The 14,548-nt window shown below is 44.2% G+C and overlaps 1 protein-coding gene across 7 annotated transcripts in view; it reads right to left on the bottom strand.

Annotated features, from left to right (window-relative positions):
- brsk2a (BR serine/threonine kinase 2a) overlaps positions 1 to 14,548 on the bottom strand; it is a 206,128-nt gene that overhangs the window by 28,461 nt on the left and 163,119 nt on the right. For all 7 annotated transcript variants that reach the window (XM_078168023.1, XM_078168025.1, XM_078168027.1 and 4 more), the window contains exons 5-8: positions 11,508 to 11,624; positions 6,505 to 6,538; positions 6,336 to 6,404; positions 4,623 to 4,769 (exon numbers count right to left, since the gene is read on the bottom strand). In XM_078168023.1, the coding sequence (XP_078024149.1) occupies positions 4,623 to 4,769; positions 6,336 to 6,404; positions 6,505 to 6,538; positions 11,508 to 11,624 (367 nt within the window). The remainder of the gene's footprint in view (positions 1 to 4,622; positions 4,770 to 6,335; positions 6,405 to 6,504; positions 6,539 to 11,507; positions 11,625 to 14,548) is intronic.

Here is a 14,548-nt window from a genome sequence, read left to right as displayed (position 1 = left end):
CACTCCAGCTAGATAAAGGGAACCTATTACGCTTTTCCTTATTTTCTATCACATATACAGTATAATGTGACAATGTCGGCTGTTCTTTATACACATGGCCAAAGTTTAAATCCCGAGGTTAACGTATGTAAAAGTAATCCACGTGACCAAAAACCTCCCTATAAGGTTTTAAAGTTTGAACAGGCTCAGTGGGTCGTTCAGCTCAAAAGCGACATTCATGTAATACAGTAAACATGCTAACAGCGCTAACAATGGATCGGAGATGTGGTGCAACATTTTCTGCTGACGCTATATCAAACAAAAGTCTGTCCTATTAAGTTTCTGTGAGCTGTATATTCACCATTTTTAAGCAGATGAGAAAAGATAATGTTATCTCAAAAGTTTCTCCTCCTCTGTGCTGCTGCATCATGTCTGCAGCTGCCTGTACCAAAGAGCAGTGTGAAAGTCAAAAGCGCTGACTCCGCAGCAAAAGTACAGAAGTACACTACACAGCACACTGACTAGCAAAAATAAGACGACTTGAAGCGATCTCAAGTCGTCTAAGGGGTCTCCAATTGAGGATGTGAGTGTCTAACTTTCAACGTGCAGCCCTACTTTATAAAATTATCTGCCCCAGGCGTGTTGTGGCAAGTGTTTACATTACATACACCGCTACATGTAGCTACACGCTAACACCTGGGAAACATGTAATCTTAGTTGCAGATGCTGTTAATTATCAATTTCCGGTCATATTCCTGCTGGAACATGGGAAAAATTGGGAAAAAACTTAAGCCACCCAAGAGCGCAGACACAGAGGACCTGGAAACGCTGAAAAAGTGTACTGGGCTTCTTTGGGAGAGAGGTTTAAAGAGACAGGTGCTAAAATGCATTTTAGACAGAAGGTGAATACAGGTGTTCCAGCAGACAATATGAGGAAATAAAGCGTTGTTTGAACATTAAAGCATGTGAACATGGTTTAGTAGAAACCCCAAATACATGAACCTAAAAATGAGCATAATAGGTCCCCTTTAAGACTAGCTGATAAGAAACCTAAATCAACCACTTTTTCCTTCTCTGCAGTTGCAAAATTGGCTCTGTGGGCGGCTGTGGCTCAGAAGGTAGAACAACTATCTCCAGCTTCTCCAGTCAGCATGTCGAAGTATCCTTGAGCAAGATACTGAGCCCCAGATCGCTCCCGATGGCTGTTCCATTGGTGTGTGTGAGTGTGTTAGAAACTGAGTAGCAAGTGGCACCTTGTATGGTAGCCTTGGCCACCAGTGCATGAATGTGTGTGAATGGGCGAATGTAACTCGTAGTGTAAAAAGTGCTTTGAGTAGTCGGCAGAAGTGAAGGTCCATTTACTCCAGCATCTTAAATATTGAGTTTTTTACACCACAAAAATAAGGAAGTAACTAAATCTAATAATGGTGAGATAGAAAGTTACAGCAGATAACCTGATCCAGCTAAAAGGCCTCGCAGAGTAACAGTAACGTCTCTCTCTGGTGGAACTCGTGATTAACTACAGTGCCATTTCTCAACGAGACATTCAAACACACACACTTCCTTTTATTTTCATTCCAACAACCTCTGCACTTCATCTGCGCCGTCCTCATGAATGTATTACATGTCTGTGATGAACTGCTCTTTAATATAATAAGCCAATCCTCTTCATTAGCCAGGGATCACGAGGAGGCAGATCTTTCCAGGGTGTCTGTGTTCATTTCAATAACGCTAAAGATGAGATGACTGTGTTGAGGTGGCTGGCCCGGTTGCCTCCGGGGCCCCCCGACTACACAGACAGGAAATGAAGAGAAAGGCTTTTATTGGGCTAAGCCCCTTAAGCCCGGGTACGTGCCCTCCCACTCAAGACTCTTGGGCCTCTGCTTTGTGTGTGTACTCATGTGCATCTACTAGAAGGATGTAATTAACAGGAGGTGACAGTAGAAATACTGACACACATGCAGTAGCTGTGGTCTGATTATTACCCTGTCAATCTGATTCAACAAACTACTGTCAACATCATTATGAAAAATAATCCCTTGCAAAAGAATGACATGTTCCCCTATGATGTCATTTCCACCCTTGGGTGTACCTGTCTCGTCTCTGACAGGGCGGTCACCACTAAACTCCAAGAACGCTCAATCTAACAGGGCTATTTGACATTCAGCGAGGTTACAACACATCCCCAGAGCTCTGTTTGGAGCCCTCGTGCACAGGAAAGGTAGCATATTCTCTCCCAGCAGCTCGGTCTGTTTGTAACCCTTTTGTTGAGGACAGCGCTGGAGGCTGCCGGACATATCTGGGGGATCTCAGGGTGACCTGTCCTCGTCAGGCAAAGAGAACGGGAAAAATAAAGCATATATTGTACGTACAGCATACCAAAGCGGTGGGATCTTTCAAGCTCATGTTTCAACGCTGCTGCTTATCTGAAGGCTGTACCTTAAGGATGTCAACTCTCCCGCAAATGAGCATCTCTGTCTTTGTAGCTTTCTGATCTTTTTTTTTTTCCTTGTGCCTTTCACGTTCTGTTATGTAAAGTCATTCTGACACTGTGAAAGATAGCTGAGGCACGGGGGAAATGAAGCATCAGCATCCACTTAAGGCTGGTGTCACCACATTTGCTTACAGGCAAGTGCATGAAAAGAGTTTTGTTTACTGCATTGATTCACAAAGACACCTGGAGAGCCTGGAGAGTGTGCGTGCATACGTGTGTGAAAACATTTTTTTTTCTATTTTGGGTGTGTGTGTAGATACAGTAACTTGTGAGTCTGTATCTCTGCGGACAAGAACAAAGGGCAGCAGCATCTCGGTGTGAAGTCCATACTTTCTTTTGAGATCTCTGACCACTTTCATTATTTACATTTCCCTTTGTCCACCTCTCTCTCTTTCTCCCCCTCAACCGGACTCTCTGCCCTTCGCATCCCTCTGTTCTCGCGCTATCCTCCAGCCACCTTGCCAAGGTGATCAGTTGCTCTGTAGAGAGGGACTGGCATTGTGATGAGTACACTAAACAGTGCAGAGGGAGAGTACACAAACAGCAGTCCTCTCCTGAATTCACATCCTGCACTTGAGGAGGAACTCAAACGGAATCGGGGATGAGGCGAGGCAAACACTTTTTGGAACACAGGGGAAGGAAGAAGAAACAAAGAAAAAGGTGACGGCTGGCTTGGCAGCGAGTTGCTATTAGCCACTTTAGTTTGAATGCTTATCTCTGCCATCTTGCTTTCTCCTTGGAGCATTACAAGTTTTCCCAGCTTGCTGTGAATCTGCAAAATAATGATTTCCCCCTCCTAACGCACACCTGATGTGTCTGGGTTTCTCTTTTTTTTGCTGTCTCAAAATACATCTAAATGTGTTTTGCTTCTTCTACAACATCATTACTAAACAGAACTAGTCATGGACTATGAGTATGAAATATTCAATACAGATATAATTCAAGTCTTATTGATTCCCTGGGAATGTATGAATTGTGCATAACAAAGTGCAAAGACTACTGTGTACCCTCATGTTGTATTAAATCACATTGTACATACTGCTAAAGAATAACATGCACTTGAGATGATACTTAAATATTAGTGTGCAAAGGCAGCATATACATACCCTGAGAGATATATGTAATAAATACACCCACAGCCACATGGCTATTAATCACATAAGGGTGTAATGTCCCTTCTCAAACTATTTATATATATAGTAACCTCCTCTTTACTGCTGTAGCAGTCATCGCTCTTTTGGGAAGGCTTTGTGCAAGACTTTAGGCTGCAGGGTTTTGCTCCCATTTAGCCAGGTCAAGTTCTTCATTACATTATTTCTTTTTGGGCTTGCTTTCCCAGACAACTGCCCCAAAGTTGAAAGCTAGTGTCTAAAATATTACTGTATGTTGTTCCATGAAGGACTAAGGGCCCTGTCACACCAAGTCAGCTGTTGGTAGGCTTCTGTGGACCTAGTTTTTGCAATGTGTACCGCACCGTTGGCACTACTTGGTTCCTGTTGGCTTTTTTTGGTCTGATACAGTGTTTTGAATCAGCGTCAGAGACGGCAAAGCACAACAGGGAATAAAATCACTCTGATTGGCAGTTCAGCTCAGTGCATGAGAAGCGAAATGGAAGTGAGGAAAGTAAACAAACAACTATAGTTAAGAGGGCATGAGATCAAAACAAACTTGTTATATAAGGTAAGATTATTTTTTTTTAGCTACTGAACTCTTCAGCAGAAACAGTTCATTGTTATAGTTCACTGGCACACAGTAAATATGTTTCATTCTTTCAACATCTGGTTGTGTTGTTAATGTGCTAACTGGCTAATTAACTTTGGGAATCCGTCCTGTTGGTCCTCTGATTTTCCCATTTTAATGACGAATACAGACTATCCCCGCCTGATGCTATGGAGAGTTACTTCCTCGTCACACAGGCGCAGAACGCACATGCCAGTTGGCCACTGGCTGTAGCCTTTGCGGTGTGTCCAGTGCAACTTTTTGGCTGAGACACCGGCAACATGAGGGGACACAACAGCCGGCCTTCGTCGCCAATAGTTCTTTGGTGTGTCTGAGCCTTAAGGGGCCACAGCCCAAGACCAAAGCACACACAAGTATGTAAACATAATTACAATGGCTTACTATAATCCAGTTTCTTAATTGAACTGACCGTTAATCTTTTGGTGGCATCCACTTCGATCATGCCACGGAGGAGATTCTGACAGTCTGGAGGGATGAAGTGTGGCATGTGAAACACTCCCAACTTCACCTTCTCTAGCAGATTCCTCAGGTTGTCGTCATCGAACGGCAGGGCACCCTGGGGAGTCATAGGAAAGGAGCAGAGTGAGAACAAGGAATAGACATGGTGAGGATTTAGGAATTAAAAACTAAGCAGAGAAAAAACTGTTTGCGCTTTTTTTAATGGCAGCATTAGAACAAAAAATAAGCCTTCACCCGATCGAGGGCAGAAAAGAAAAAAGCAAGAATATGAATGACTAACAAGGCTCGCCAGGAGAAATGAAACTGCATTTTGAGTCTAAATCCTGCACGACTTAAAGAACAGGCTTGCTTTCTCAACTTGTTCAGCTCTCCAATTAGAGCATTATGCCCTCAGCCACAATGCAAAATAAATAATAAACAGCGGTAAGCTGAAAACGGGGCTTTTCTAATAATTACCCAGCTTTCTCATTTACCTCGTTCATTTAGCATTCCCTCATCAGAGTCATTTATCAGAGCGGGTTGACACCTCGCAGATGTGGCTGTTTGATGAATGACAACCTCCACAAGACAAGATGGAGGGGGAGAGAAAGCGGGAAAGGGTGAGAGAGACAGAAAGAAAGGCTGAGAAATGAAGAAAGGTAGAAGAGGAAAAAAAGAAGGGGGGGGGGCAGGCTTTGGTAACAGATGATCTGAGCGCAGCCTAACTGCTGGGGAGTATGCGTGTCTCCCACAATCAGACAAATGGTTATCTCGCAGCCAGACGACAGGACGAAACAGGAGAAAGACAATATTCATCTGCAGTCAAAAGGCGTCGGGGAAGAAACTTTTGTTTGGAGCGAGAGAAGTGCGGTCACGATGTAGACAATGGTAAACAACATCAGCTTTACGCAACACAAGAGTACAAGGGAGACTGTCCTTAACACAAGTACACATACACACACACACACACACACACACACACACACACGAGACAGAAAGAGACTGAGTGAGAGAGAAAGAGGCAAAAACAAAGACAAATACGCAGGGCCTGTGGCCAAAAGCCGCCCTGTCAGCGTTGGTATTTATTTTGGGCTCTCTTCTTTCAGTTTGGCTGTATGAATTATTCATGGAGCAGGAGTGTGTAGGAACTACAGTACAGCTGTTGATGAAACAAAGCTTCAGGGCTGCATGGCTGGGGAACCACAGACATAATGTAGCTGGAGAATAGACCTGATTATGGATACAGCGTTGTGTGTGGATACAGGATAATGAATAAAAAGATGCCTCTATTCTCTGATCTTTCTGTTGCGCAAGAATTTCAGCTTGAGGGCGTTTCTGAAACATTTTTTTCCCCCAGTAAGACCTTCTAAATGAAAGGATTTGGAATTTAACTCCCTGAACCCTGAGTTTCTGTTTGAGGCTCCGTGGCGGGTTCAAGCTCCATCTTCTCATTCCATTAGGGTCAGCGTCGAGTCAACAGCAAGAGTGCAAAGTTGGGAATGTCCTGTCGCAAGGCTGACTTGCTTTCTACTTTTGAGCCATTACAGCTGGTGGAGCGGCTGGTCGTACTGTTTGGCTATAAATGGGAGGCCACACTTCATGCTTTGCCATATTTCTTTGGAGAATACGAAACTGTATGTCAGTCCAATCGCCATTACTTAGTAAAGAACAAGCTGACACTCACCACCAACAGGGCAAAAAGAATGACCCCACAGCTCCAGACGTCTGCTTTCCTCCCATCATACTTCTCTCCCTAAGGACGAGAGAGTGTTTGTTAGGGCAGAGTGTAAGGGTTGGTTAAAATAAGATGATGGACTATTAAAAAAAATATGACTCAGTGAAAAATGACTCACCCTGATGACCTCTGGACAGGCGTAGTGTGGAGATCTGTTGGGAAAACAGAAAAAAAGTGCATGAATTCAGGAAATAACACAAGGAAAGAAGGAAATCTAGGTTATTTAAGGACTTCTCCGTTTGTATTCCTGTATCGCAGAGTAAGTCTAGGTTATAAAACCATGACACAACACACATTAAACAGTCAAACACCACTGCATGAAAATGTAAAAAGAACAATTCAGGCAGACAATAAATGTCTCAAGTGAGCATAGATCAAGATGTGCTTTGGAAGTTTAGACGTCCCGAGGGTGTTTGGATGTCCTCCTGCTTGCTCACTCAAGGGCATCCTCTCACAGCAGACAGTGAACAGACCCCACTAATCTTTACTGCACCTGGATGGGCTGACAGTAAACCCAATGACTAGATTGACACATCAATATCGTATGAAGATTTATGGAGCTGCTCCGTAAAGCCACTGGCTATGAGAAGCTGTGGAGCGACTTGTTATTCTATACATACAGTGGCGCTTTTGCAGCTCTTTGACATTGCCAAACTCACCCCCTGGAAGTAAAAAGAGAAGGAGTAGTGATAATCCATGTTTTGCAAACCAAAGACCACTTTAGCTACAGGATGTTTCTTTGTTTCACTGATTTTGGGCAACGCTCTGCTCATTTTTCAACATGCCTACGTGTGACGGCGAACAGAAAGCAAATCAGGCACCTGTCTCCCCAAACTTCTCAGCCCATGCTGGTGATGTGATACGTCCTCCGCCTCCTTCTCCCGCTCACTCTAATCTAACACCGGGATATTTGGCTCTAATGAGAGACTATCTGAAGTCTGTAAACATGGCGCCCATTAGCTTGGCTGTTGTCTTGTGTGCTCATGAATACCAGCCCTGACGGCGCGGCTCCCTCTGGCTGTCAAAATACTGGCCGATAACAAACACTGCCGCCATGTCGACAGGGGAAGCTCAAACACGAGCCTATGCAAATACGGAACCTCCTGATTGCAAGTGTCATAGTGCATTATGCAGATGAGCGGGGAATGAAAATAAAAAACAAGCCTGAGATTTGCACTAGTTATGCCTCATGAGTGCCACCGCACACGAGTCACAGCTGGAACCAGCGTGAATATAAACTAATTATTTGCAGGGGCTTTAGGTGGCAAACACAGAGTGAAGGTAAAGACTGGAATACATGCATCTGAGCTGAATCCTAATTTGCCAGTGCTAGAACACTAAATCAGTCAGCCATATCATCTAGAGGATATGTTTAGAAGAGCTCACCTCTCTTCTACTCTAACCTTAATTCTATGGCTTACTTTCCATGTATGCCCACGTATGTCTGCTTTTAAACTCCATACTTGATAATCTCCTCACTGTTGGACTTGTTAAAACTTCCAAAGTCATGTGGCAAGGGTCCATGAGTATTCATGACTTCCTGCTGTGCCTTACCTGCATTTAATGGCCTAACTTAATTAAAGGTGTATATAAAGTTCATTTAATTTTAGCGTAGCTTACCACATTAAAATTCTGGCCACATATAAAAACCAACACATCATGAAATATATATCAGGTTAAAAAATCCCTCGCTGCTCATACCAGAAGTTCACACTATAGACTAGGATACTAAAGATAAATAGAGAGCTGTGAAAGCCACTTCCCTGCAACCAGAGTGAAAAATGCAGCCTTTTGAAGAACAGTTGTGCGTGGGTTGACATAACATCAGTCTTTTCTTGCTCATTTATTCTCTCAACCTAACACCGCTAACATCACATAAATAGCATTAACAGACGGAACAGAAAATTTGGCGTTATTATTCCGAGGGCAACAAATAGCAGTGTAGTGGGACAGAATGCTGCTCTAAGTGGTTTGCCCGACAGCACGAAGACAGAAAACACATTTGGTTAAGGACCTGAGATTGTACTCAAGCAGACGGCTGAAGTGGGGAAACAGAAAGGATAAAGATGCATGAAAAGCTCTCTTTATCTACAAGGGCCTATCAGTGTCAGACTGTTTGCAGAGAGATGTCTGGACCAAAAATGTATTCATAAGTTAACCGCAAGATTATACACAGCACATTGCCTACAGTTTGCACGATGAGTCACATGAGCTTGAGAGATATGAGGTCGTATGGAGCAGTGAAAAAAATCAGCAGTATGGGCCGGCAGTATTGAGGAAACACTGAGATATGTGGTTGTCTTTATGAAAATTCATCTTTTTGAGCCAAATTTGTGCGGCTCCTGACTGCTTACGAGATAATTTCCTTTCATCAATCAAAGCAACAGAACTGAACAAACAGCAAGCGCTGATGAACTCGCAGCTGGGCTTACAACAGAGAGAGAGAGATTGTGCGCGCCTTCCTGAATCCATATTTGTACGTGCTCGTCAGCGCCTCCGCTCATCTATATATGTGTGTGCATGTATTTATGTATGTGCTACGAGGCTCCCCCTACTCTACCTGTGGCGAGTCTCATCTTCACTCAGCTCCATTACCCGTGGCAAATGGAATACATTTGTGTCAGATGGCAGCATGGTGAGAGGGGGCCAGATAAATGTGTTTAATTAAAAACTGTCATATCTACACTTAGAGATGGGACAGTCAGAAGAGCATGAATAATCAATAACCACGCATACAGTGTATGGCGCATTCACATGTATTAGGCAAGACACACAAACTTCCTGTGAGACACACGCTCGCGCACACATACGGAGCGGGATGCGATGATGGAGCTGAGAGTGGAACGAAAACTGAACTACTTTGACTTGGGCTGTGTGTGGGAGTGTGGGAGTCTGTGCCTGCATCTGTGAGACAGCTCTGTGTTCCCACCAGCAACAAGTACCTTTAGCACTTTGCAAATGTATGTGGGGGGACTAAGCAGATGCACTGCACCTGGATCTGGATAGCAGCACTGCTCAGAGTGGGAGCAGAACGCAATCAAATATAGATACAGCTGGTCCACGGGATAATGCAAAAAGCTGAGTAAGAGCTGTCGCATTCTGCGGCCTTTCTAGGAAAAGGAAACACATCAGCGTGGTCATCATGGGCTGCAGAGTGACTCAATCTTGCACATTTTACTTGCAGATAGCGATGCACACTGCTCTCACTTGGCTTGATTTCTACCGATGAGTCATGAGAGCTTAGGCACTGCGCTACTGCTGGAAAAAAATTATGCAACAGTTTTAGCTGCATGCTTGTGTGTGCGCATGCACGCGCTTAAATGTGCGTGCGTGTGAGAGGGAGTCAGAGACAGACACAGAGACAACCAAACAAGCAGAGGACAAAGGGTCCAAGAGGTCGGGGATGAATTAAGCCTCGCCGGCTCTGTGTGTGCATGTGTGTTTGTGGAATTGCGTGTGTTCAAGTGTGTGTAATTTCAGCTGTGGCTGATTTGGAGGTATAATCTGGACAGAATCAGGCCTGAGCTGGGGACAGATGTCACAGCGGCCTCTCTATCTCCTCGCCCTGCACGCAGTGTCATGTGTAGCCACAAAGCAGAGATTCTCCCCAAGACATCCAGATCACACAAAAATACCACATGATTTACATCTACTGGACTGATTTAGAGTCCGTCATATACCGTTCTCACTGAACAGATATTTTTCTGAATCTACAGTTGACACACATTAAAATGGCCCTGTTCAGACTGCCAGCCAAAACCTTTATTTGCATATCCAGATTGTATCCAGATTAATTTTATGAAGTTTGGACAGCAGTAAAAACCCATGAAATGTGATTTGTGCAAATCTGATCCAAACCACATATGGAGGCAGTTTGAATTGGGATTTCAATCAGATTTCTACAGATGAGTCTCGGTCCGGCCACTCTGGCTGCTCAAATCTGATTTCAAAGTGTCTTTGAACATAATGCACAACGCTGATGTCAAATCCAGAGTGTTGAGCAGATCCATGCTGCTACTAGCAGAGCACTAAAGAGGACAACATGAGGAACAACAGTTCGTGGACGAATGCCAAAATAGTTTGCGGGGTGAAATTATGGACCTCCATTTCTCATGCTTCTGTCTTCATTATCTAATTTGAGAGACAAATCTAATTTGCCTGTGTGACCCCCTTCATTATTTTAAGCTCCAAATTGATTTTCTTTTCCTTGTGTGCCAAGTTACGCATAATCTTCACAGGAAGCCCTAAAAATCACAAAATTGAAATGTTCTTTTCGTGTTTTAACTTGTGAACCCTGCCTACTAAGATTGATCAAAGGCTTGAGCTCCACTAGCTGAGCAATCCTGTTTTACTTCGGGCATACAAGAGTTCATTAAGTGGAAAAATAAAACAAAAAATTGGCTGTGTTTATGTGTTGACATCTCATTTCCAGTGTGAACTTCAGGCAATGAAAGTGCTTGGAGAACAACTTTCTGGACAGCAGTGAAATCTTCCTGTTAATCCATGCTGTCATTGAGTTTATGAGCCCAGCACTTAAAAGTAAACCATCATCAACTGCTGCTTTTATTGACAGACGTGACCCTGTGTGCTGTTCACTATGCTTCAGGGTTAAAAAAAAACACACACCCACAATATGGATGACCATACTGGAAAGACTTTGAAAGTGACTTTTCCTGCAAGAGAATTCATTACAGTCGTTGCGGGATTGATGGGCCTGGCGTGGTCGTGACTGCCGGATCATAAAAACTCAGCGTCAGATATGAGGAGACGGAGAGCAGTAATGTGTGTCCATGGCCCTGGCCCTGCTCACAGCCAGATAGCACTCTGTGTGAGAGACGCCAACCGTCTCTACTCGAGAGATCAACACCACACGATAACAGAGGCTTTGAGAACGCGGCACCTCGCAGAGGGCTTGATAGCTCCACTCATCATCCTCTATTGCTTCTCCACCCTGCTCTCCGTCTCTCTCTGTTGCATACCAGCAACTCCATGTGCCCTCCAACTACGACCTATTTTTACCTTCGGGACATTCTTAGAATCGTCTAAATTGCAACCCCCAGAGGATGTGAGTCAGACACTGCATCAGAAAGCGTGCATCACCATGATTTCTGTATTGCTTACCCACAGCTGGTTTCCAGCAGACTGTCGCCGACCTGAAGGGAGGCCATGCCAAAGTCTGCTATCCTGATGTTGTTCTTTTCATCTAGCAACAGGTTCTCAGGCTTCAGATCCCTGTGGCTGAAAGAGATAGAAACATAAAACAGTTAATGAAACATGAAAGAGCTCATCATACGTTTTTTAACTAGTAAAACTGAGGAGAAACTAAAGGCATGCTGCAAACACCTGCAGATAAAGCCTGGATCAACATCCGCGCAGGCAACTGTGAACAGCACAGCATCTTAACCTGTTACCGAGCGCCCTTCTCCTCTCTGCTACACCTCTCTCTTTGATCCGTCCACGCTCAAACTAGGGGGCCCCCACCTCAGCGCCGGGCTGGTACAAGGTGTGACAGCCCCCTGCTGTGTCCTTTTCTCCTTCTGTTTCCCTCTCTCTTCGCCCTCCCATCCCCGTCCTCTCATCTCCCAGACAGCCACCAGCAAACAGGCCAACCAAAGGGCGTCAAGGGGAGCCGGCCGCAGAGGTGGTGTTCATTAGCTGCCATTCATTACAGCTAAGCACAGCGAGGGGGATAATATCCAACGGACATCATCTCCCTCCTCAAGAAAGACCATTGAGAGGAAGATCTTCGTTAGATCACGTATGCCGTTGCTGTGTCGGAGGTTAAAATCTCAATTTTGATGAGTGACTGTTCAAAAGCAGAGTAGCATTAGGGCTTTATTGTGCATTTAACATCTCTTCCACGGTCGAGGGTTGTCTCACATCATACCGTGCTTTTCTTGTGATGTCTACCGGGGCTGAGGGAAGCACCACGTGGGCATGCACTGATAGCTATCCATCTTTCTTCTCTGCATTCTTACATACTGTATGTGTATACTTGGTTACCTCCCTCTACGCTTTTTGTAATCAGTAGGAGAGTTACAGAGCCACAGGGCTGTCAGGATGTCATCAACTAGACTTTCATCTTCTCTTTAGACTAATGATAGAAAGGGGAGAGGAGCAATAGCTGGATGCATCCGCCTTTGAAGAGTGCCTCATCACAATGGACGTTTAACCTTAGATGACATCAGCTGCTGTACAACTCATTTTCCTGTCCTGAGGGATTAGCTGTCAGCTGGTTTGTTATCACGCTGGCAGTCTCTGTGATCCCTGCTATAATTGAAATAAAACACAGATAGCATCTAAAACAGTTCTCCCCAGGCTAAAACCTTTATCAATTCACACAACCAACCATCATCTGGCAGTGATGTCAGGCTCCTGACATCACAGAGTTAGTCTTTTAACTAATACCGTCAAAGCACATGAGGAAGGAACAAATATTTGCCAAACTGCTCAGGCGCTACCAGTGTGAGGTTGTACCGGACGTCTCCCTCTGTTCCTGCTGGCGTCTTCGTCAACATGCCTGATTAAATAATGCTTTAAAAAACAATGTCTCTCCCGGCATCTAAATGTTTCAGACAGCTGAAAGTTACAAATCACTTGTGACTGGAGCTTAAACATGACAGAAGGTCAAATCGTAACTTTGTAGACACAGGGACCAGAAGACAGGCCCAGAAGGATGGTAAATAATTTGGTGTGACATCAGTGACAAAAGACACAGCAATGACAGCGCTGATTGTGCCAAGTGTGCACAACAGTGTGCAAACATCATTTACTATTGAAATCATAGTGGAGATAACCCGCCGATCCTAACGGACCCCAATCATAGAACCACAGCCTCAACAGAGTCATAAATATCTAAGTACTCTCCAACTGTCAGCCTCAGATGCAAAAATGCACACTAAATCATTACCTAAAAGGCCCATAAACGTGGCATTAACATTGTGTAATCACAAGCCTATCATATGTAAAACACAAAGAGCCGAACCGCAAGAGACCGATCTGCGAAAGAAAGAAGGCAACAGCGTATTTATCCACCGACAGCATCAAGGGGACAAATTGCATCTGGATGCTTTATTGGTTGTCAAGACCTTGGTATCCATAATAGGACATTAAACTGCCTCTCTGACACATTAGGCTGCACTTTGCAACTGTAATCTTGCTCACACAGCAGGCCTTGCAGCAGGGATATCTCGGCGTTGCACTCATATGTCATACAGGAGGAGACGCTGTTAAACGAAATCCAACAGCTGCAATGAGCTTGAATGTAACTGCAGTTTATCTTCTTGGAGATTCGGAAGCTGTGCGCTGCTAGCGAGTCTTGGAGGGATGCTTTTTTTAATAAAATACTCCAAATGTCATGAGTGCATATTGTTTTTTGCGCAGGTGTTTTGTGCAGGAAATGAAAGAATATGAATGTTAGTGCGATGCTCGACCCATATAAAACACAGCACAGAAAAATAAAAACACGAAAGGAAGGCTACAATTTAAGGACGACTACTGTCATTCATTATAGCTGCATATATATTTTAACGCATGCTACCTTGATCTGTGGCACAGGCCTCACACTACGCTCCTACGATGCCGTTCAGTGTAATTTACAGGGCACATATGCGTGTCTACATGCTGTCTGAGCAAGGTTTACACCCCACTGGGGTTGTTAGACATGATTCTTGCAATTTAACACCAAGCTCTTAATTGCCTGTGATCATTTGCACGTATCATGCTGATATGTTCTGTTTTACACAAGGTTGGGTCTGTCCTCTTGGGGCTCACATCCCTATAATATCCCAGACGTGTTTATGATGATGAGCGGTTTTCTAACTAAATTCTCCAGCCTGAGGAAAATATACTTTCCCCATTGTGACACATTTGACATTCACTATGTTTAATATTGCCTCTCGTTAAGCCTGCATTAGCGCACCGAGATATGTGGCGCTAATTAGCTAAACCGGAACACTTGAAACTAACACTAATGGCTCAAATGCATCTTTCTGACATATTAACATGCCTGGGAAGTAGCACACCTGTTTTTGCATTTTCATGAAGTGCTAAAGCTATCCCAGCACCATCATTGTTAGCTGAAGTGGGGTTTTTAACCATCGTTGGGAGCTGATATGCACCCATTTAGCCTCCAGCACACCTCTGTGTAATTCTCCTCTTTC

Source organism: Epinephelus lanceolatus, chromosome 5 (assembly GCF_041903045.1).
Source record: "Epinephelus lanceolatus isolate andai-2023 chromosome 5, ASM4190304v1, whole genome shotgun sequence".
Taxonomy (NCBI): domain Eukaryota; kingdom Metazoa; phylum Chordata; class Actinopteri; order Perciformes; family Serranidae; genus Epinephelus; species Epinephelus lanceolatus.
This window is presented reverse-complemented; position numbering and strand designations above follow the sequence as displayed.